The 20,479-nt window shown below is 54.5% G+C and overlaps 1 protein-coding gene across 2 annotated transcripts in view; it reads left to right on the forward strand.

Annotated features, from left to right (window-relative positions):
- Window positions 1-20,479, forward strand: part of TANGO6 (transport and golgi organization 6 homolog) — a 215,913-nt gene that overhangs the window by 49,586 nt on the left and 145,848 nt on the right. For both annotated transcript variants that reach the window (XM_061575945.1, XM_061575946.1), the window contains exons 13-17: window positions 2,027-2,233; window positions 13,703-13,846; window positions 16,571-16,789; window positions 18,299-18,478; window positions 19,800-19,857. In XM_061575945.1, the coding sequence (XP_061431929.1) occupies window positions 2,027-2,233; window positions 13,703-13,846; window positions 16,571-16,789; window positions 18,299-18,478; window positions 19,800-19,857 (808 nt within the window). The remainder of the gene's footprint in view (window positions 1-2,026; window positions 2,234-13,702; window positions 13,847-16,570; window positions 16,790-18,298; window positions 18,479-19,799; window positions 19,858-20,479) is intronic.

Genomic DNA, 20,479 nt, shown 5'->3' on the forward strand with positions numbered 1-20,479 from the left:
GCCCTGTGTGATTCATTATTTACTTGCATTATAAGTTGACGAAATAGAGGTCAATAAAAAATAAAAAAATTTGAGTAACAACAATGGCAATGAAAAAAACCCAACACCGATGTTGAGACTCCCACGCTTTGGCGGGCGCCGCCGAGTGGAAGGGTTTCCCCCGAGAGAGGGGAGAGAGGAGCCAGCGAGCCGGCGAGCCGGCGAGCTTGGCTGGCCGCGGGAGCGGAGGCCGGTCGGTGTCTCGGCCGGCCGGTCACTGTGGGAATCCGCGCCGTCACCAACTTCCCGGAAAGCGGTCTTCACGCCGTCGGCAAAGCAACTCCCAATTCGCGAAGGTGCTCGCCCCAGCTGCCCCCCCCCCACACCAGACTTTGAAACGAAAACAAAAAAACTTAAATTGCTAAAATATAATTACAGAAAAACATTAGAACCCTGCACATTTTTTTCGAACGAATATTCTCTGGCAGATGGGCCTAGGTTTTTCCCTCCGCATTTAAAATCAACATGACGCGTTTCAAGAGCGTTTGGCTGTTATAGATTTCCACGCGATAAGCCACTTCGTTGAGCTTTCGTTTGTGATGGCCATGTCGCTTCTGAGAAAGAGCTATGCAGCCACAGTGGGCCTTGCCCGGTGAAATAAAAAGTTAGTAAACAGTTAAACCGGTTTGAGGCTCCGCTCCCAACCCACTTCCACCCACCGCCTCGCTGACCGGCGTGGTGAAGTATGCCCAAACAACTCCCGTGACCGACAGGGTTTTCGTCCGGCAGACGATTGGCGAAGGGCTGTACGTGTTTATGTACAGCGACGAGCAACATGAAGATGCCTCTCGGAGTAATTACACCGAGCAGGTTGGCTGAACTGGCTTGTTGACAGTTTTCTGTATCCGCACATACAAATAATATATTGTTTTTAATTTATTTGTCATCTATCAGTCTATGGGCTTTCCAAGCTAAAAATCCAGCGTCATTTGGTTTGCCAAGACATAGTCGGGACCAGCTTTGTCATATTTACGCCTCCTCAGCAGAAGCAGTGAGGCTTTCTTGAACAAGGACTGCTGGATTGCACCGATGTTATTGGTGGGAACACCCCCAATTTGGAGCTTGTACCCCGTGGCGTTTGGGGGGGGCGATCCACCATGCATAACAGGTGTTATAGGTTGCCACGGGGCTACCTTGTGGAAAGCACAGCAAAGTCTGTTTGCTGTACTGTACTTCCATGCTTCCCTGCACCTTCAACCAACCCGGCCCTGGGCAGCGTGGAGAAGTATGGTCCGGTAACGCCGGTGACCCGCACGGCGTGGCGGAAGGCCCTCCTCCAGCAGCGGATGACAACCTGATCTAATTTTATATTTATTCGCGCAGATCGCCCTCACTCGAGGCGCTTGGCATGGCTTTAAGGCAAACGGTGGCAGTAATGGAACGATTTCGGTGGCACGGAGCGTGATACACGGGTTGTGGAATGAGTGACCGCGGTAGAGGGGTTACTTGGGGATTTCCGAAAGGGGAAGGGGGGAGGGGAGATGGCCAAGATAGAGGGGGGCACGTAGGGATCACGCAAGGGTCGGGGAGGGACGGGGAGGAGCGCAGAGGGGCGAGGTGAGGGAAGAGAAAGAGAATGGGCAGCCGAGAGAGAGGAGGTGGTGAGGCTTCAATAAGGGAGGACTCAGCCTGTACCAGCAAATCAACCGTGGACTGGTGGAGCGGTTTAGCGCTGCGCTACGAATCCGGCGACCCGGGTTCGATTCCCACTCGCGGCCAAACATCGGTGACGGATATCTAAATCAGTCCTTGGCCTCCCCGACGTCGACTCAGCCTCAACTGAGTACCTGGTGCGGTGTGTAGTAAACATCGCCACTGGGGAGACAAAGGCTGTCGGGCGTGGTGCTGGCCACCCACCCCCCCCGTTCCCCCCGGGTGTGCCGTGCCGGCCTTCAATAGTTGCTACACGCAAACAGCACTTGCCCCAAGAGTCTGTTACGGGCTCCACGGGGGATCTTTGTCTTTTGTCTGCGTCTCTCTCACGCAGGACCTCACGGCGCTGATGGTGCATGAGCCCAGAGCGAGGGACGGGGGCAGCACCGAGGGCCTGGAGGCCCCGGGAGCCCCCGAGGTGGAGAGTGCCGGGGATGCGAGCGACGTGGAGGAGAGCGACTACCAGAGGCTCCAGCTGATGCAGCTCATCCCGTACCTGTGCGAGAAGCTGGGCCACGGAATCCTGCAGAGAACCACTCAGGTGAGCGTGGCTACGCGTGTGTCCGTGCGTGCGTGTGTCCGTGCGTGTGCGTGTGTCCGTGCGTGTGTGTCCATGCGTGTGCGTGTGTCCGTGCGTTTGTGTGTCCGTGCGTGTGTGTCCGTGAGCATGTCCAGCGGGCACAGCTGGTGCGTCTGCCAGTCTTCTCCGTTAGCCCATGGCACCTGGGTCTGTCACGTGAGCTCCTGCCAGCAGCGAGCCTGCGACACTTCACGTGACCTCAGGGTGCACCTAGCCTGGCACGAGCACTTTTGAAATGTTACCGCCACTTATTAGCGAATGGAAACTGTTGTTGCTGTTGCGTGTGAGTCCCTGTCAGCCAGGTGTTGGTGCTTGCAACACAACCCCTTTGTGCGCCGTGCCGGCCTTCATAGTCGCTCGCTAACAGCACTTGACCCACCAGTCTGTTAAGGCTATACGGGGGATCTTTGTTTTGTGCATGGGGAGCCAGCCGCACAGTGCTCTACAAACTCGGTGACCAGAATTCGATTCCCGCTCACAGCCAAACATCGATGACTGATATCTAAATCGGTCCTGGGCCTTTGTCCATTTTCCGGTCCGTGTGTGTGCGCATGCCCGCCAATTCATCTTGCAACATTACACAAATTAAGCCTCCAATGCGAACCAAATCCACCTGTCTTCCAGCAGGGTCACGATAATCTGGCCTGCCCGAGCACCTTGGCAGCTTTCGACGTACGGATCACAAAAAACACACGGGGGCCAACTGATAAAGAAAACGGAGCAAAAATCCGTCTAGTGCACAAAGAAGCGTGGAGAGAGGCACACACTTGGAGGAATGAACCTTTGTACGGGTAAAGAGGAACACGCGGCTCGGAAAACATTCGCAAGTCGGAGACGTCGCGCTGAATGTTAAGAAAAGTTCACCGCGCTTGGCCCCTTGATGTATTGCCAATTTGAAAGGCGCTTAATGAAAGCGAGTTTGTTGTTGTTGTTGTTACTGCTGCTCGTCACGCTCAAACGACAGTCGGCGGTCGAAACAAATGACGGAGCGCAGAGCGAAAAGGGGGGGGGCCAATGGGGCAGAGAGAGCGACGGACGGCCCCCCGCCCCCCCCCCACCCCCCCGGCCTCCCCCCCCCCCCCCACCACCACGAGGTCGGCTCGCGTGCAAAAAACCCGCACGGGGCCTCGAAGTTCCCGTTGGCTATAATCCGCGGCCTTGCGGACGAATCGGTGGCGATGGCCCGACCGTGGTCGGGCTCTCCGGCGGTCGCGTGGGGGGAAGGGCGGCGGGCACCGCACGTGGGCAACCGCCGCGACGGGCACGTACGCGCACGTGCGCACGGCCGCTCTTTGGCACGTGCGAGTGTGCATTGTGCGAGAAATGAAAGGGACGCGAGGAGCGAACGCGCAGCGGGGCCCAGCTGTTCGGCATCACGTCGGGCCCGGGAAAACAAATGTCCACTGTTTGTTGGGAGCATTTAAAAACTCTCCTGGGGATCCCCCCGCCCCCCCCCACCCCACCGCTCGCAAATCACGCGTTTACTCATTACGAACGACGTCTTTTGGCCCCGGAGTAAAATATCACTCACGAGAGCCCCCGTCGCAACGCTTATGGTTACACAGCGCTATTGTGTTACGGCACCGCGAGTCGGCTCCGGCGGCGCTTGCGTTGCTCTCTGCTCGCGTTCGTGACGTGGGTCTCCCCCCCCCCCCCCCCACATCAATCGCCCCCCCACCACGACTCCGCGCTCGAGAGGGATTCCTCTGCTCTCTCTCTCCGCTCGTGCGATTACATCATCCTCTCCTCCTCCTGCTGAGGCCGCTCCGGGTTTATTTACGCTTGATTAGCGCCAAGCGGCGCGTACGTTGGACACCGCCGGCGGGCTGTGAATGGCGCGCATTGTTGCCGGCCGGCCGGCGCGTGCGAGAGAGAGATGGAGAGAGGGAGGGAGATGGAGAGAGGGAGACAGAGAAGGAGAGAGAGCGACTTTTTGACTTTTAAACAACTTTTATTGCCGCCAGTAGCAACAGCACTGTAGGCGATTCCGATACGAAATCCACAAAGTCACTAGCAACAAATAGCACAAACACTTTAAAACCACGTGCTGTGGCGCTAAATGCGCCACGCACAACACAAAACAGTCACGTGGTGGTGGTCATCACGCACGCCACGCTGACGAGCGAGCACTTTAGAAGGTGAAGATGAGGGTGCCGTTCACGCTGGTACAGAGAGAGCCCTTCAGAGAGAGGGAGAGAGATTGAGAGAGACATTGAGAGCGGGAGAGAGATAGAGAGTGGGAGAGAGGGAGAGAGAGATGGAAAGGGAAATTGAGGCAAGAGAGAGAGAGAAGCAGACTTTTTGACTTTTAAACCACTTTTATTGCTGCCAGCAGCAGCAGCAGCACTGGAGCCGATTTCACAAAGTCACCGGCGACAAAATAACCAAACACAAAAAAAAGCCACGTGCTGCGGCACGTGGCGGCGGTGGTGGCGGTGCCGGCGACGTCTGACATATTTCTCCACCGCCTTTTTACGGGGACACGACCGCCCTGTGACGTCTGCGCGCGTGGCGCAGGAACAGAGCCCTCGTCGTCCGTTCGCTCCGGAGAGTTTCGCGAAGTTTCTCGAGGAGCTCTCACGTAACAGTCGAACTGAGCGCAGCTGGAATTAAACCGAATTCAGCTAATAGCCCAATTGTACATGACGGCTCATCCCTTTATAAAAAATATTTTTTTACAATTTATGGCAAATAAAACAGTTGCGTTAAGATGTTAAAACACCAAACTGAAAGCTTTTCCAAGGAATCATGTCTGCATTGACCACATATCCTTGTGGTGAAAATGCAAACACAATAAACACATGCTCTGGTAGCATGTGATGCATTGTCTTAGAGACAGCAAGAAAGAGACGGGCTGAGACCCGGATTTGAACCGAGGTCCTCTGCGGTTGCGGGTCACAGTGCCTCTTGAGCCACCGCCCTGCCACCCCGGGGAGTCGACAGCACGGAGGCCTGGGGTGAAGGGAGCCGCAGGGGGCGGCAGAGGAGAGAGAGCGACCTCCCATTTAACGAAGGTTCACGGTGGACTTCTGCAGAGAGCCTTGGTGGCCGGAGAAGAGATTGCCTTGGAGGGGAGTGGAGTGAGATGAGAGGGGAGGAGAGTGCGTGGAGGGGAGTGGAGTGAGATGGAGAGGTAGGAGAGTGCGTGGAGGGGAGTAGAGTGAGATGAGAGGGGAGAGGTAGGAGAGTGCGTGGAGGGGAGTGGAGTGAGATGCAGAGGTAGGAGAGTGCATGGAGGGGAGTAGAGTGAGATGAGAGAGGAGAGGTAGGAGAGTGCGTGGAGTGGAGTGAGATGAGAGGGGAGAGGTAGGAGAGCGTGTGGAGGGGAGTAGAGTGAGATGAGAGGTAGGAGAGTGCGTGGAGGGGAGTGAGATGAGAGGGGAGAGGTAGGAGAGAGTGTGGAGGGGAGTAGAGTGAGATGAGAGGGGAGAGGTAGGAGAGTGCGTGGAGAGGAGTGGAGTGAGATGAGAGGGGAGAGGTAGGAGAGTGCGTGGAGGGGAGCAGAGTGAGATGAGAGGGGAGAGGGAGGAGAGTGCGTGGAGGGGAGTGGAGTGAGATAAGAGGGGAGAGGTAGGAGAGTGCGTGGAGGGGAGTTGAGTGAGAAGAGAATGGAAATGAACAAAAGCTGTTCCGCTGTTCGTGTCCTCGTAAAAGTCGGACCTCTTCGCCTCCGGAGTTCAGGAGGTTCTCTACGCCGACTCCATCAATCCGGAGACGAATGTCGGCTGCTGACGGACGCGGCGCACGCGGCCGCCTTCGCACGTCCACCCCTCGTCCACCCCTCGCCCACCCCTCGCCCACCCCTCGCCCACCGGCGTCTTTGAGATTTAACGAGAGGCCAAAACGCCGTGAAGTCATTTCGCTCGGGGGGGGGGGGGGGGGGGGTGTGGGAGACACTGCCGCCGTGCAACGGTCAGCAAGCGATCCAAGAGGTCGCAGGTTCGACTCTGTCCACCGGCGTCGTAGTTGGTACGACCGTACACGTTTCTTAAATACCCCTCACCCCCCCCCGTCACCATGCACTCACAACCAGAAGCTCACGTTTGCATACCTCTCTCTTCCAAGTAAAGGCCGATGAGCCGAGAAACTCTCGTTCAAGGGCAGCTCCCTTCGCCAAGCCGCATTGATCAGGTCAGGCAAACAAATACCGCCCCACCGCTCCCGGCACCTTCACCGGTGTGCGACAGGGCACGCCGGTCCCACGCGTTGCTCCCCACGCCGCTCTCACACCTTGGGTGCTCCCGGCTGAATGTTCCACACCGGGATCTCGCGTCCCAAGATTTCTTCCCTCTCTTTCTTTATCCATTTCGTCTCCTTTCCTTATTTTTTAAAACTCTTTTTCTCTTTTTTTATATTTTTTCTATTCCTTTTCTTTTTTTTATCTTTTCCTTCTCCTTTTTCTCTTTTTTTCTCTTTTTTTTCTCTTTTCTATATATTTTTCTCTCTTCTCTTTTTCTCTTTTTTTTCTCTTTTCTTTTTATTGTTCTCTCTTTTTCTGTTCTTTTTTCCTGTTTTTATTTCACAATTTGTTTTCTCTCTTTTGTTTATCTTTATTTTTTTATAAAGTTTAAACTATTTTTTCTATCTTTTTTCCCTCTTTTCTTTTTGTTCTCTCTTTCTCTCGATCTTTTTTCCTATCTTTGTTTCTCTTATTTTATCTCTTTTTAAAAATATTTTTCTCTCTTTTTCTTTCTCTTTTTTTATCTTTTTTTCCCCAAACAAGAAAATTGGCTGAGCAAGGTCCGGCCCAAACCCACTGACCCCCCCCCCCCCCCACACACACACCACTCTAAAACGTGAACGCTTTAACGGGTAAGCATCAGCACGTTGGCGTTCTACTGATTGAGATGAAGCTAAGATGAGAATGGAACCACGCAGAGGAACCAATCTTGAATCTGAATCTCGTATTTGGACTGCAAGAGGAATCCGATGAGTTATGAAGCTCTTTTATCACCAGATGACGAGGGGGTGTACTGGGTTAAAAACGTTACAATGCCAAGCAGTTACACAAACACGATTGTAGTGAAAAGTACAAGAAAGGTAAACAAACCACACACAAACACAAATACAACAACTAAACCATCCCCATCCTACCAGGCAAAGCCCACTGAGGCATCAACTTATTGTTCACAAGTGACCTGGCCACAAATGACAGCTCAGCAAAGTGGCACCGTCATTTGTACATTTTGATCGCATCCAAAATAAGATAAACGAGTCTAAATGCGCGATGTTGATTCTAAATGTGGAGGGAAAAATCGGAGGACCCGGAGAAAAAAATCCACGGGACCACGGGGAGAGAGAGAGAGACACACGCAGACTGCAAACATGGCCCAGCACTGAAAGACGGGACCACGGTGCATTTCTTCAGGAAGCACCAATGGATTTCTGCGCAGGGCGCTTTTTACACGATGTTGCCCTCCTGCGCTGTGTGAAGGCTCCTCGGGGTCTCGCGTCCCACATTTTTGCCCTGTCGCGATGGGCGCTTCTCATCATTGACGGACTTCGTTAACGGTTTCACACTTAACAGTATTAAACCGTTCACGAAGGTGACCCCGCCTCCCCCCCTTTGTGGCGGGTGACCGCCGAGGAGGAGGTCCGCTGAGCAGCGGAAGGGGAGCAGCACTAATGAGTCTCCCACTTAACGAGCCGCTCGTTCCACTCTTTCGCTCGTTTCCCAGCTCGCTAATCCCGCCCCCCCCCCCCCCACGAATCCAGGTGGACTTGGCTGATTGTCGTTGTTGTTGTCTTACTCAGGCGGGCATTAGTCCTGTGTGGAAACGTGCTCATTCCTTTCAAGCTTCCGTTTGGTTAAGGTAAAATGAAGCAAGCAGTTTAACGCGTAGGCTTTTCGCGACCAATATTATCCATAATAGAGGTGTTTTGGGTTATATCACGTATAAGTATATAAATGCGTCGTTAAACCCGTCAATGCCGGACACAGCCAATTAGTGAGGTTTGTCACGTGAACAAAACATGCCAGTTTGTTACGAGTACAGCACACCGCTTGTGTGTTGGAGAGTAAACCCATTTTTACAATTAGAGAGTAAACCCACAATATTTACAATTGTAAATTAGAGAGTAAACCCACGGCACAGCCAATTAGTAAGTTCAGCACGCCAGTGTGTCGGAGAGTAAGCCCACTCGCGGAACACACAAGCGGTGTGTTGAACTAGTCACGAATTGTAAATTAGAGAGTAAACCACGTAGGTAAATCACGTAGGTATAAAATAAATTTAATCGCGCCGTTTCGATCGCAACACAAGCAATCATCATCAGGTGGGAAAACCACAGCAAGAAGAGAGAGAGTCAGTCATCATCAGGTGGTAAAACCACAGCAAGAAGAGAGAGAGTAAAACCACGAAGCAAACGAGGACATCGAAGAACAAGACGAAGAAGAAGACGACGAAATTTCAACGGAAGAAACAATCGGATCGGCGAGCGCGCCGCTGACCGCTGTCACAACGGCGGCAGCGTCTGTGCGGAGAGAGAGGGAGACGGAATACAGAGAGCCTCTGGCGGAGTGGTGCCGGGGGACGAGCTTCTACTTTAAACACGTCCAGTCACGTTTGAATGGCAGACATTTGTCAAGGCTGTTTGCATACAAAGCAGGAGGGGGGGGGACCCTGGCGATCGGAGGGGTGGCGAGGGGGGGGACCACACCGTGCTGTGTAAACAGGAAACTCTGAATCACAAGCGGACACGCGTCAAAAGGCATCTGCTTAATTTTTGCTCGACGAAAAAATTACTTGGAATACCCCCCGACCCCCCACCATCCCCCCACCACCCCCCCACCACCCTCCCACCACCCCCCCAAAACCCCCCCACCACTCCAACACTCCCCACCATGCCCCCACCACCCTCCACCACTCCTCCACCACCCCAACACCCCGCCACCACCCCCCAACACCCCCAACACCCCCCACCCTTCAACACCCCCCCCACCACCCCCAAACACCCCGTGCGGTAACGGTTTTCTCGGACACGGCGGCGAGCGATTGCGCCGATGCGGCGTTTCACCGTCGCGCGAAAGGCGCCAGCCGCGTTGGCCGAGGCGGCGGCGGCGGCGGCGGCGGCGGCGGCGGCGGATCGACGTCGCGAGAAGCGCCGGTGGGATTTTCGAATTTCGAAGCTCGCGGCCAAAGCAGCTCCCGGTGAAGGCGAACTCCAAACTCGCGCCGTCGCCAGTTTCCAAATCTTCCCCCCCTCTCCTCCCTCCCTGGCGCTGCCCCTGATTAGGAGGTGGAGAGGGGGGTTGCCACCAGGGCGGTAACGGTTTTCTCGGACACGGCGGCGAGCGATTGCGCCGATGCGGCGTTTCACCGTCGCGCGAAAGGCGCCAGCCGCGTTGGCCGAGGCGGCGGCGGCGGCGGCGGCGGCGGATCGACGTCGCGAGAAGCGCCGGTGGGATTTTCGAATTTCGAAGCTCGCGGCCAAAGCAGCTCCCGGTGAAGGCGAACTCCAAACTCGCGCCGTCGCCAGTTTCCAAATCTTCCCCCCCTCTCCTCCCTCCCTGGCGCTGCCCCTGATTAGGAGGTGGAGAGGGGGGTTGCCACCAGGGCGGTCATTAGGTTCGATCGTTCCGACTTGAAGGGCGCGCTCTCTCTCGCGCGCGACGCAGGGTGTAACGGCGGCTGTTAAAGATAAAGGCGCGGCCCCCGCGATTTCCCGGCTCGAGCCACCGCTGGCGGAAGGGTCTCCGCGAGAGCGACCTCTGGAGAGCCCACAACCCCTCTCTTTCTCTCTCGCTCGCTCGCTCGGGACAGATTGGAGCGCGCCACGCTTTGCCCCGACCACCAGACTCGACCTGCCAAATCGGCCGACTGTGTTGGACCCAGGGCCGGATCAAGGGGCTGCAGCCCAGCGGCCTCCGCCAGCTGGAGGGGCCTGCAGAGATGAAGTGAAAAGTTGTTTCAGTTGTGAACGCTGAATTTTATTCGTTGTTATCCTCGTAAAAATTTAATTTTATTTTTCTTTCGCTTTGTTTTCCTTTTGAAAATATTACTGGGGGCCTCACAGTACCTGCAGCCCAGGGGTCTACACAATCTGAATCCGGCCCTGAGTGGACCCATCCACACTGCTGGGTGGCAGCTTCCTCCGAGGGTCTAAATAAATAAATTGCCCGTTATCCTGCTTTTAAGAGCTTCGTAAAAGTGAGAGATACGACAGAGCTAAGGGGGCTTTCAAAGAGACGACCCGTTTTATGGATCTGAAACACGTGCGTGCGTTTGTGTGGTTTTGTTTATTTTATTTTTTGTTAACGATAGCGGGCGCGCTCACTCTCGCCCGGGGCCTGTTGAGCAACGCGGCTCGTTCCAGACCCCGACGGAACAGCCGCTCACCACGGTCACTGCCGAGGGAGGGAGGTGAGGGAGGGAGGTGAGGGAATAAGGGAGGGAGGTGAGGGAGGGAGGTGAGGGAATGAGGCAGGGAGGTGAGGGAGGGAGGGAGGTGAGGGAGGGAGGTGAGGGAATGAGGGAGAGAGGTGAGGGAGGTAAGGTTAGGGAATTAGGGAGGGAGGGAGGTGAGGGAGGGAGGGAGGGGAGGGAGGGAGGTGAGGGAGGGAGGTGAGGGAATGAGGGAGGGAGGTGAGGGAGGGAGGGAGGGAGGTGAGGGAGGGAGGGAGGGAGGGAGGTGAGGGAGGGAGGTGAGGGAATGAGGGAGGGAGGTGAGGGAGGTAAGGTTAGGGAATTAGGGAGGAAGGGAGGGAGGTGAGGGAGGTGAGGGAGGGAGGTGAGGGAATAAGGGAGGTGAGGGAATAAGGGAGGGAGGTGAGGGAGGGAGGGAGGTGAGGGAGGGAATAAGGGAGGGAGGGAGGTGAGGGAGGGAGGTGAGGTGAGGGAGGTAAGGTGAGTGAATTAGGGAGGTGAGGGTAGGAGGGAGAGAGGTGAGGGAGTGAGGGAGGGAGTGAGGGAGGGAGGTGAGGGAATAAAGGAGGGAGGTAAGGTGAGCGAATTAGGGAGGGAGGTGTGGGAGCGAGGTGAGGGAGGGAGGGGAGGGAAGGAGGGATGTGAGGACGAAACGCCTGCTGAGTCCATCGCCTCCTGACCGTGCGTCCGCAGGGCCCCCCCACGGAATAGCAAGTTGTAAAGGGGTGATGTGCAGGAGTGGCGGGGGGGAGTAGTGGTGGTGGTGCACGCCGCTGCTCAGTGCGAGCGGAAGGCGCTGTGCCGTTTGCCCATCCTTCCTCCCCCGTCGTAGGCCGCGTCCCAGCCTTCATCGGTGCTGCTCGCTTTCACGGCGCTTGCCCCGGCGGTCCGTTAAAGGCTACGGGCGGGGGGTGGTGGTGGTGGGTCTCTTTCCCGCGCGAGCGGACGAACGTGGCACGGCACGGCCCGGTTTGGGGGCCACGCACGCTGCGGAGGGAGCAGTCCGACCGGCGCACAGACACGCGACCACCGGGCGGCGTTAATTATTACCGAGAGCCGCAAAATCATCAACGTCTTCAAAGCGAGGAGTTTTTATTCACACACTCCCTGTGACCGCGGTTGTTTTTATTTATTTACGGGAGGTGAACCCCCCGCCGCCGCCCTCCCTTCGTGGCGGGTCACCGCCGAGGAGGAGGAGGAGGTCCGCTGAGCAGCAAAAGGGGAGCAGCGCTAATGAGTCTCCCACTTAACGTGCCGTTCTGCTCTTCCACTCGTTTCCCAGCTCGCCAATCCCCCCCCCACGAATCCAGGTGGACTTGGCTGATTGTCGTTGTTGTTATCTAACTCAGACAGGCATTAGTCCTGTGTGGAAACGTGCCCATTCCTTTCAAGCTTCCATTTGGTTAAGGTAAGACGAAGCAAGCAGTTTAATGCGTAGGCTTTTCGCGACCAATATTATCCATATCAAGTCGTTGGGTTAGATCGCCAATTAGTGAGGTTTGTCGCGTAAACAAAACGTGCCAATTTGTTAGTAGTACAGCACACCGCTTGTGTGTTGGAGAGTAAACCCACAATATTTACAATTGTAAATTAGAGAGTAAACCCACGACACAGCCAATTAGTAAGTTCAGCACACCGGTGTGTCGGAGAGTAAGCCCACTCTTGGAACACACAAGCGGTGTGTTGAACTAGTCACGAATTGGCACCTTTGGCTTCCGTGACTCAACCTTGCTGATTGGCTGTGTCGGGTGGTGGTGGCAGGTTTAATGACACATTTATATTGACTACCTCGCCTGGTATACAGGAGGTCGAGGGTTCGATCCCGACCCTGACGCCTGCTGTATATTTGGAGTCTGCGTGTCTCTCTCAATCATCATCACGGTGGCTATGAGATGTTAACTACCTCGCCTGGTATGCAGGAGGTTGTGGGTTCGATCCCGACCCTGACGCCTGCTGTATGTTTGGAGTTTGCGGTGTCTTTCTCTCTCATCATCATCACTGTGGCTATGAGATGTTAACTCCCTCGCCTGGTATGCAGGAGGTCGTGGGTTCGATCCCAAGCCTGACGCTTGCTGTATATTTGGAGTTTGCGTGTCTCTCTCTCATCATCATCACTGTGGCTATGAGATGTTAACTACCTCGCCTGGTATACAGGAGGTCGTGGGTTCGATCCCGACCCTGACGCCTGCTGTATGTTTGGAGTCTGCATGTCTTTCTCTCTCATCATCATCACTGGCTATGAGATGTTAACTACCTCGCTTGGTATACAGGTGGTCGTGGGTTCGATCCCGACCCTGACGCCTGCTGTATTTTTTGAGTTTGCGGTGTCTTTCTCCCTGTGGTCACGTGCATTTCTGTTCGGGTCCTCCACATCACGCGGTTAAGAGATGCCCGTGAAAAAGAGTTGCTATGGCTCAGTGGGCCTTACCCTGGTACAATAAACAAATTTATAGTTTAGAATCGTTTAGATCTACGGCTCAACACCTTCACCTCCTCCCCACCTCTTTTACGTCCGTACTGGACAAAAACAACACGGCGCCTACTTGCACCCGCGCCTCTTGCTCTCACTGTTGTTGTTGATGATGATGATGTTCTGATGTTGTTGTTGATGTTGTTGTTGATGATGATGATGATGATGTTCTGATGTGATGGTTGCAATCGGTGTCTCTGAGGAGCAGGGGGTGGGGAGGAGTGGGAGGAAGGAGGAGGAGGAGAGGGGCGGAGGAGGAGGAGGGAGGGTGGAGGGAGGAGGGGTGGAGGAGAAGGCGAGGGGGGAGGAGGGGGATGTGGGGGAGGAGGAGGGGGCAAGGAGGAGGAGCGGGAGGAGGAGTGGGGGGGAGTAGGAGGAAGGGAGGAGGAGGTGGGGGGGGAGAGGAGTAGGGGTGGGGGGTGGAGGGGGAGGAACGTCAAAGACAGGAGGTGGAGATGTCCGGGTCTTTAACGAGGTGGTGTTTATCCTCAAACGAGGACGATCGTGATGCGAGTGGTCGACGTCTCGCCCGGGGCCAACCACCGAGCGTGAACACGTGACCGACGACCGCCCTCCCCCCACCCCCCTCGTCAGGTGGTGGAGTTTGTTCGCGTCACGCTGGAGAGGGCCACCGCCCGGCGAGGTGGTGGAGGTGGGCACGGGGAGGAGCGCCGCCTGGAAGCCGAGTCCCTGCGCCTGGCCATGGGACTGGCGGCCGCCACGCTCGGCGGAGCCGAGGTGACGAATCCCCCCCCGAAAACCCCCCCACCCCCCCCATTCCACCCCCCCCCCCACCCCAACTGCACGTGCTGCTGGCTCCCTGCCCTCGGTCCGATTCCAAGTTAACCACCTCGCCCGGTCTGCAGGAGGTCGTGGGTTTGATGCCGACCCTGACGCCCGCTGTATAGTTTTGCGTGCCTCTCGCCCGTGGTCGCGTGGAATTTTCCCCGGGTCCTCCCGGTTTTTCCCTCCGCATTTTGGAATCGACGTCGCCCGTTTAGCACGCGATGGCGAGCCACTTCGTTGAGCGAGCATTTGTGGTGACTAGTTCGCTTCTGAAAAAAATAGCTTCACAGCAGCTCAGCGGGGCCTTCACCTGGTAAAATAAAAAAAATAGTTTAGTTAAAGTCGGTTATAGTTAGTAAGCCTTGCACGGACTGCAGAGCGAGCGGACTGCAGAGCAATGCGGGATTCGGCTTGACGTTCGCTACCACCCTACGCTACTATCGAGTCAGTAGATACTACTATAGAGTCAGTAGATACTACTGTAGAGTCAGTGGATACTACTGTAGAGTCAGTAGATACTACTGTAGAGTCAGTAGATACTACTATCGAGTCAGTGGATACTACTGTAGAGTCAGTAGATACCACTATAGAGTCAGTAGATACTACTGTAGAGTCAGTAGATACTACTGTAGAGTCAGTAGATACTACTATAGAGTCAGTAGATACTACTATAGAGTCAGTAGATACTACTGTAGAGTCAGTAGATACTACTGTAGAGTCAGTAGATACTACTGTAGAGTCAGTAGATACTACTATAGAGTCAGTAGATACTACTATAGAGTCAGTAGATACTACTGTAGAGTCAGTAGATACTACTGTAGAGTCAGTAGATACTACTGTAGAGTCAGTAGATACTACTGTAGAGTCAGTAGATACTACTGTAGAGTCAGTAGATACTACTATAGAGTCAGTAGATACTACTATAGAGTCAGTAGATACTACTGTAGAGTCAGTAGATACTACTGTAGAGTCAGTAGATACTACTGTAGAGTCAGTAGATACTACTATAGAGTCAGTAGATACTACTATAGAGTCAGTAGATACTACTGTAGAGTCAGTAGATACTACTGTAGAGTCAGTAGATACTAATATAGAGTCAGTGGATACTACTGTAGAGTCAGTAGATACTAATATAGAGTCAGTGGATACTAATATAGAGTCAGTGGATACTACTATAGAGTCAGTGGATACTACTGTAGAGTCAGTAGATACTACTATAGAGTCAGTAGATACTACTGTAGAGTCAGTAGATGCTACTATAGAGTCAGTAGATACTACTGTAGAGTCAGTAGATACTACTGTAGAGTCAGTAGATACTACTGTAGAGTCAGTAGATACTACTGTAGAGTCAGTAGATACTACTGTAGAGTCAGTAGATCCTACTATAGAGTCAGTAGATACTACTATAGAGTCAGTAGATACTACAAAATATTCAGTTGATACTACTGTAGTGTCAGTAGATACCACTATAGAGTCGGTAGATACTACTGTAGAGTCAGTAGATACTACTGTAGAGTCAGTAGATACTACTGTAGAGTCAGTAGATACTACTATAGAGTCAGTAGATACTACTATAGAGTCAGTAGATACTACTATAGAGTCAGTAGATACTACAAAATATTCAGTTTATACTACTATAGATTAACGTAACACCGGGCTTTTATAAAGGTAAAATCTTGACTTTAAGGTGCCATTGTTCCAACGCCCCCATAAACGGCAACACCCCGCTTGGCCCCAGCGCGGGTATCCGGCAGCGGCCGATGGGCGCGGGGGGCGTAGTGCCAAGCCGCGTCGGGGGAATTTATCGCCAACTCAACCCGCCCCTATTTACAGTCCCCCATGTTCGATCCGCTGCTGGATGGATGAAGGCCTCCCCAACCACCGTCGTTGTTTGACCGCACACTTCACCGCGACGTGTTTGCCGAACGGGAGATGGGCGCCTAGGACTCGGACTTGCTCGGATGTCGCACTCGCCGCTGATGTTGGCCGTGGTCCGGAGAAACGGGACGCAGCTCACCCAAGTTTGTAGGTGTGGCGCGCTGACCCCTGGCGCCTGCAGCTCTCCCCCCGTTATCTGGAGTTACGCAGCTCCTCCTGTTATCTAGAAGCCACTGGGAGCTTTGCACTTTTAAATAATATAAATTGAAAGCTAATTTCTTTAGAACTTGCTTTATACGTTCAGATTGTTGTCTTCCCCCCCCCCCCCCGCACTTCCGAGTAGCACGATCGGCTACGTACGGTGCAAAAGAAGTTCGACATACATACACAGACTTAACACAGAGACCTGTAGACTCGCACAGAGTCCCATAGACTCACGCAGAGACCCGTAGACTCACACAGAGACCCATAGACTCACACAGAGACCCAAAGACTCACACAGAGACCCGTAGACTCGCTCAGAGTCCCATAGACTCACACAGAGACCCATAGACTCACACAGCGTTTGGCTTCTCGCGCGAGAGGATTCCGAACCCGTACGACGTTGTAACGCCCGGAAGCTCTCGCACGGGCAGATTCGGTAAATTCTACTGCCGACTCTTAGCCACCTCGTAGGCTAAGCCTCCCAAACGGCCGGCATTCCCGGCCAGTCTTGCATCTCGGTACTAACCAGGCTCCAACGCCTGCTCAGATTCCGACCGCATCAGGCGCTTCTCTCCGATGCCTGTGCGTCCGCAGTTAAGTCCGGCTGACCGGGCGGCCCAGGCAACCCTGCTGGGTCCCCTCGAGAGGATCGTGAACTCTGACCCCGATCCCGACCTCCGCGACCTGGCCTCTGACCTCCGCATCGCCATAGCGACGCACGGAGCGGTCTGCGGCGACAATTTGGCAGAGGCAGCGCGGGCGACCATCGGCCGGAAAGCGGAGGAATCGGGAGACCAAACACGGTCCGGAGAGGTGAGTGGAGGGGGAGGTGAGCGGAGGGGGAGGTGAGCGGAGGGGGAGGTGAGGGGAGGGGAGCTTGCCTTTAATTTCTTAATTGGGTAAAAGTCCAGCGGAGCACCACCCTCTACTGGCGGACTTTATTCATCTGTAGGGCATAGCGCCTGCCTTCGCGCTGTAAGAAAAGAGTAATTTTGAAATATTCTAAATTGTTGTTATGATTATCAGAACATCCCCTTGCTCAAGAAAGATTTGGTAATTCTGATTCTGAGTCAGAATCCACATTCCTATGACGGCCTCCATTCCACAACCACTGATGATGATTTTTCTGCTGTTGTTGATTTACTGCTGCTGCTGCTTCTTCTGATGATTGTGGTGATGATGGTGTTGGTGGTGGCTGATGATGATGGTGGTTGGTGGTGGTGGGGATGATGATGATGTGGTGGTGATGATGATGATAATGATGGTGGTGGTGGTGATGATGATGGTGGTGTGGTGGCTGATGATGATGGTGGTGATGTTGATGATGATGGTGGTGATGGTGGTGGTGGTAGTGATGGTGATGATGATGATGTTTTAGCTGATGATGGTGGTGGTGGTGATGATGATGATGATGGTGGTAGTGATGGTGATGATGATGTTTTGGCTGATGATGGTGGTGGTGATGATGATGATGATGGTGGTGTGATGGCTGATGATAGTGGTTGATGATGGTGGTGATGGTGATGAAAATGATGGTGGCTGATGATGGACTAATTGAGTTAATCCCCGACCAAGATTTAATGCTCTTGACCTTCATATGACCAAAAATATTATAGTAATATGACCGTCATCATAATATATAAATTGTCATATTTTTGCAGACTTGTAAGACAAGTCAGAAACAAATGTTACTATCACTCGCGTTTGCTGTAGCCATTGTTTGATAGCCATCGTGAGAACAAAATAATCGTACCACATTTGTCCCCTTGCATTGGATGGTTGGCAGGGTGTCTGTGGGCCGCAGACGACATGGATGGCCGGACTTCAGAAGCACCGATTCATCCGTACGGCTGGATGAGCGTTCATTATTTGATGGGCCCAACTCCCTCTGTGCAAGGGGTTATCGCTTAGCCGGCTCTTAATCGGCCACGTCACGAAATTGGAACCGCTGTGAGCGGTTCGACGAGCAAAATATCTGGTCTGGGCAGTGGTGTCACCGGAGCAGCGGTACCACTCGCACCACATGAACGAACTTGGGTACCTTTTTCCGGTTTCTTCCCATAGTAAATAATGTAACTGGCATTGCCCCAAAGAGCCCAGTGTTACAAAATGACCTGCAAATTCCTACGTCGGGGATTACACGTAGCAGCAGCATTGCCTGCTACCGCGAAAACTTGGCAGTCTTGGAGACTCGCGAGCAAGCCTTTGCTGGGTAAACAAACATCACGGTAATCATCATCAGCGGCGGCGGCGATGGTGGTGTCGACGCGGATGTGTAACCCACGCGGACTGACCGTGTCTCCCCCGACCCCGCCCACCCAGGGGCGGCCCTCACCACCGCGGGGTCACCGCCCGGCCGCCTCCCCGGTGACCGTGCAGGACATGCTGGAGGCGACCTACGACCCCGAGGTGCCGGTGAGGGCGGCCGCGTTGCGCACCCTCACCGGGCTGGTCCAGCAGCGCCGCGCCGACGCCGTCGAGGAGCAGGACAAGATCCTGGAGGTGTGCGACGGGGCGCGAAACGCGCGCCAGCTGCGCCCCTCTCTCCGCCCGCCCGCCCCGCCCGGCCCGGCCCGGCCATCCGTCAAATCAAACAAATGCCAACGTGGGGTTTTTTTCTTCTGAGGCCTTCCCGTGGCTGCCACGGGTCACGTGGCGGCCGGTGTCGGCTTACGAGGGACCCCCCCCCCCGAACTGATTTACCGCCGCCGTTGTTTGCGATTATTTGCGCTGCCCCTCCGAGCGGGGGAAGGCCCCTTGGGAGGGGGCGGGGTGGCAAGGAGGCCCTGACGGGAGCGCGTCCACTGCGTGTTCTCGCCGAGTTCGGAATGTAGCGGCCGTCCCGGTTAATCCTGCGGTTGTCTTCGTCGTCAGCCGCACGAATGCCACGCGCCGGCCGCTTTGCTTTCGCAACGGACGTTTGCTGGATCCCCGCGACGTCTTTCGCTGCGTGCCGGGCGCCGCGGTCCAACTTTGCCAAATTAGAAAAATCACACGGCAGGTTACTCGATTGAGATTCCGCGCGGCAATAACCAATTGCCCCTGCCCCACCCCCCTGCCCTCCCCACCCTACTGCGACAACTTGGCAGGACCCTCTGTAAAAAAGTATTTAAGAAAATCGGCGAGGCTTTCCCTGGACGAACAAGCGGAATAATAACAATAATCGGAATAACCACACGCATTCCCAGCGATATGACGATGTTGACGATGATCCTCGCGTTTTCTGTGATGCCTACCCCCTGCGCTTCTTTGGCCGTCTGGAACGCTCTTCCTTCCGATATGAGGAAGCCACTGAAGCCGTGCACTTCCAAATCGTCATCTCGATTGAAAGACTCGTTTCTTTAAAACTGCTTTTTGCGTTTAGTTTGTTGTCCTTCCCTCCGCACGTACGGTGCGAGAGAAGTTCAACACACGTCCTTACATTGTGCCGTTAGTCTCTCTCTTTCTCTCCGTGGCCGCGTGGATTTTTCTCCGGTTTGTCCCTCCACATTAAGAATTGTACCTTTCGAGTATTTGGCTTCTGCTGTAAATTTCCACGTGATCAGCCACTTTTGTCAGGCTATCATTTGTAGCCAGGTGCTGCATGGCTCAGCGGGGCCTTGCCTGGTAGAATACAAAATAGTTTCTCTTTTGTTTAAGTGACATTACTCTGCGTAGGAAGCCACTAGAGCGGAGTACTTTTAAATATACATTGAAAAACTAATTTCTTTAGAACGGATTTTTGTGTTCAGTTTGTCCTTCCACCTCCGCACCTCGCAGTTGGCCACGTCACGGTGCGAGAGAATCTCAACACGCCTATGTACGCCGTGCCGTTGCTCTGCAGGTGTTCCTGGCCAGCGTGGACGACGAAGACCCGTTCGTGTACCTCTCTGCCATTCAAGGTGCGTTGCCGTCTCAAGGTTCTGATTCTGTCTGCACCGCGGTGCACCGTCTCCTTTAACTCGCGTCCTTCCGTTTGCACCGGGGGATGTAAACCGCCATGGCTTCTTCATCTCTTCCTTGACGTTCACCGATCCTTCCCAGGGTTCCCACCTCGGAACTAGGCAGGGGTTGCGTCGCTGGCCCGGCCGCACCGGCGCCGCTTTGTCCCGCGGACGTTCGTTTTGCTGGCATCCCGCCGGGGCCGCCCTGGTTATCGCTGCGGCGGTGCCGGTGTCAACCGGAACGCCGACGTCGCTCGAAGCGAAGTTAAATGACCGTGGCCACGTGTCGAAACATTGCACGGCAAATGGCTCCCAACGTGGACGATGCACGGCGGCGATCGTCTTGCCCTGCCGGCAGACTGTGTCCGTCCGGGAAACGTAGCGACCCCCAGCGAGAGCACTTTGCGGCAAGAACGACGTGAATGCCAAACGTACTAACTCGTCACTCGAGGGCGACTTCAGCTACCAGTTGGCCAATCTCTCAGCCCCCCCCACCTCCCACCGCCTGGTAAGGCAGCAGCAGCCACGCGGCAAGCCGGTGCCAACAATTGCCCAAGCTCTGCGGTCCTCTATATATTGA

Source organism: Lethenteron reissneri, chromosome 60 (assembly GCF_015708825.2).
Source record: "Lethenteron reissneri isolate LAM-NWPU_2019-01 chromosome 60, ASM1570882v1, whole genome shotgun sequence".
NCBI lineage: Eukaryota > Metazoa > Chordata > Hyperoartia > Petromyzontiformes > Petromyzontidae > Lethenteron > Lethenteron reissneri.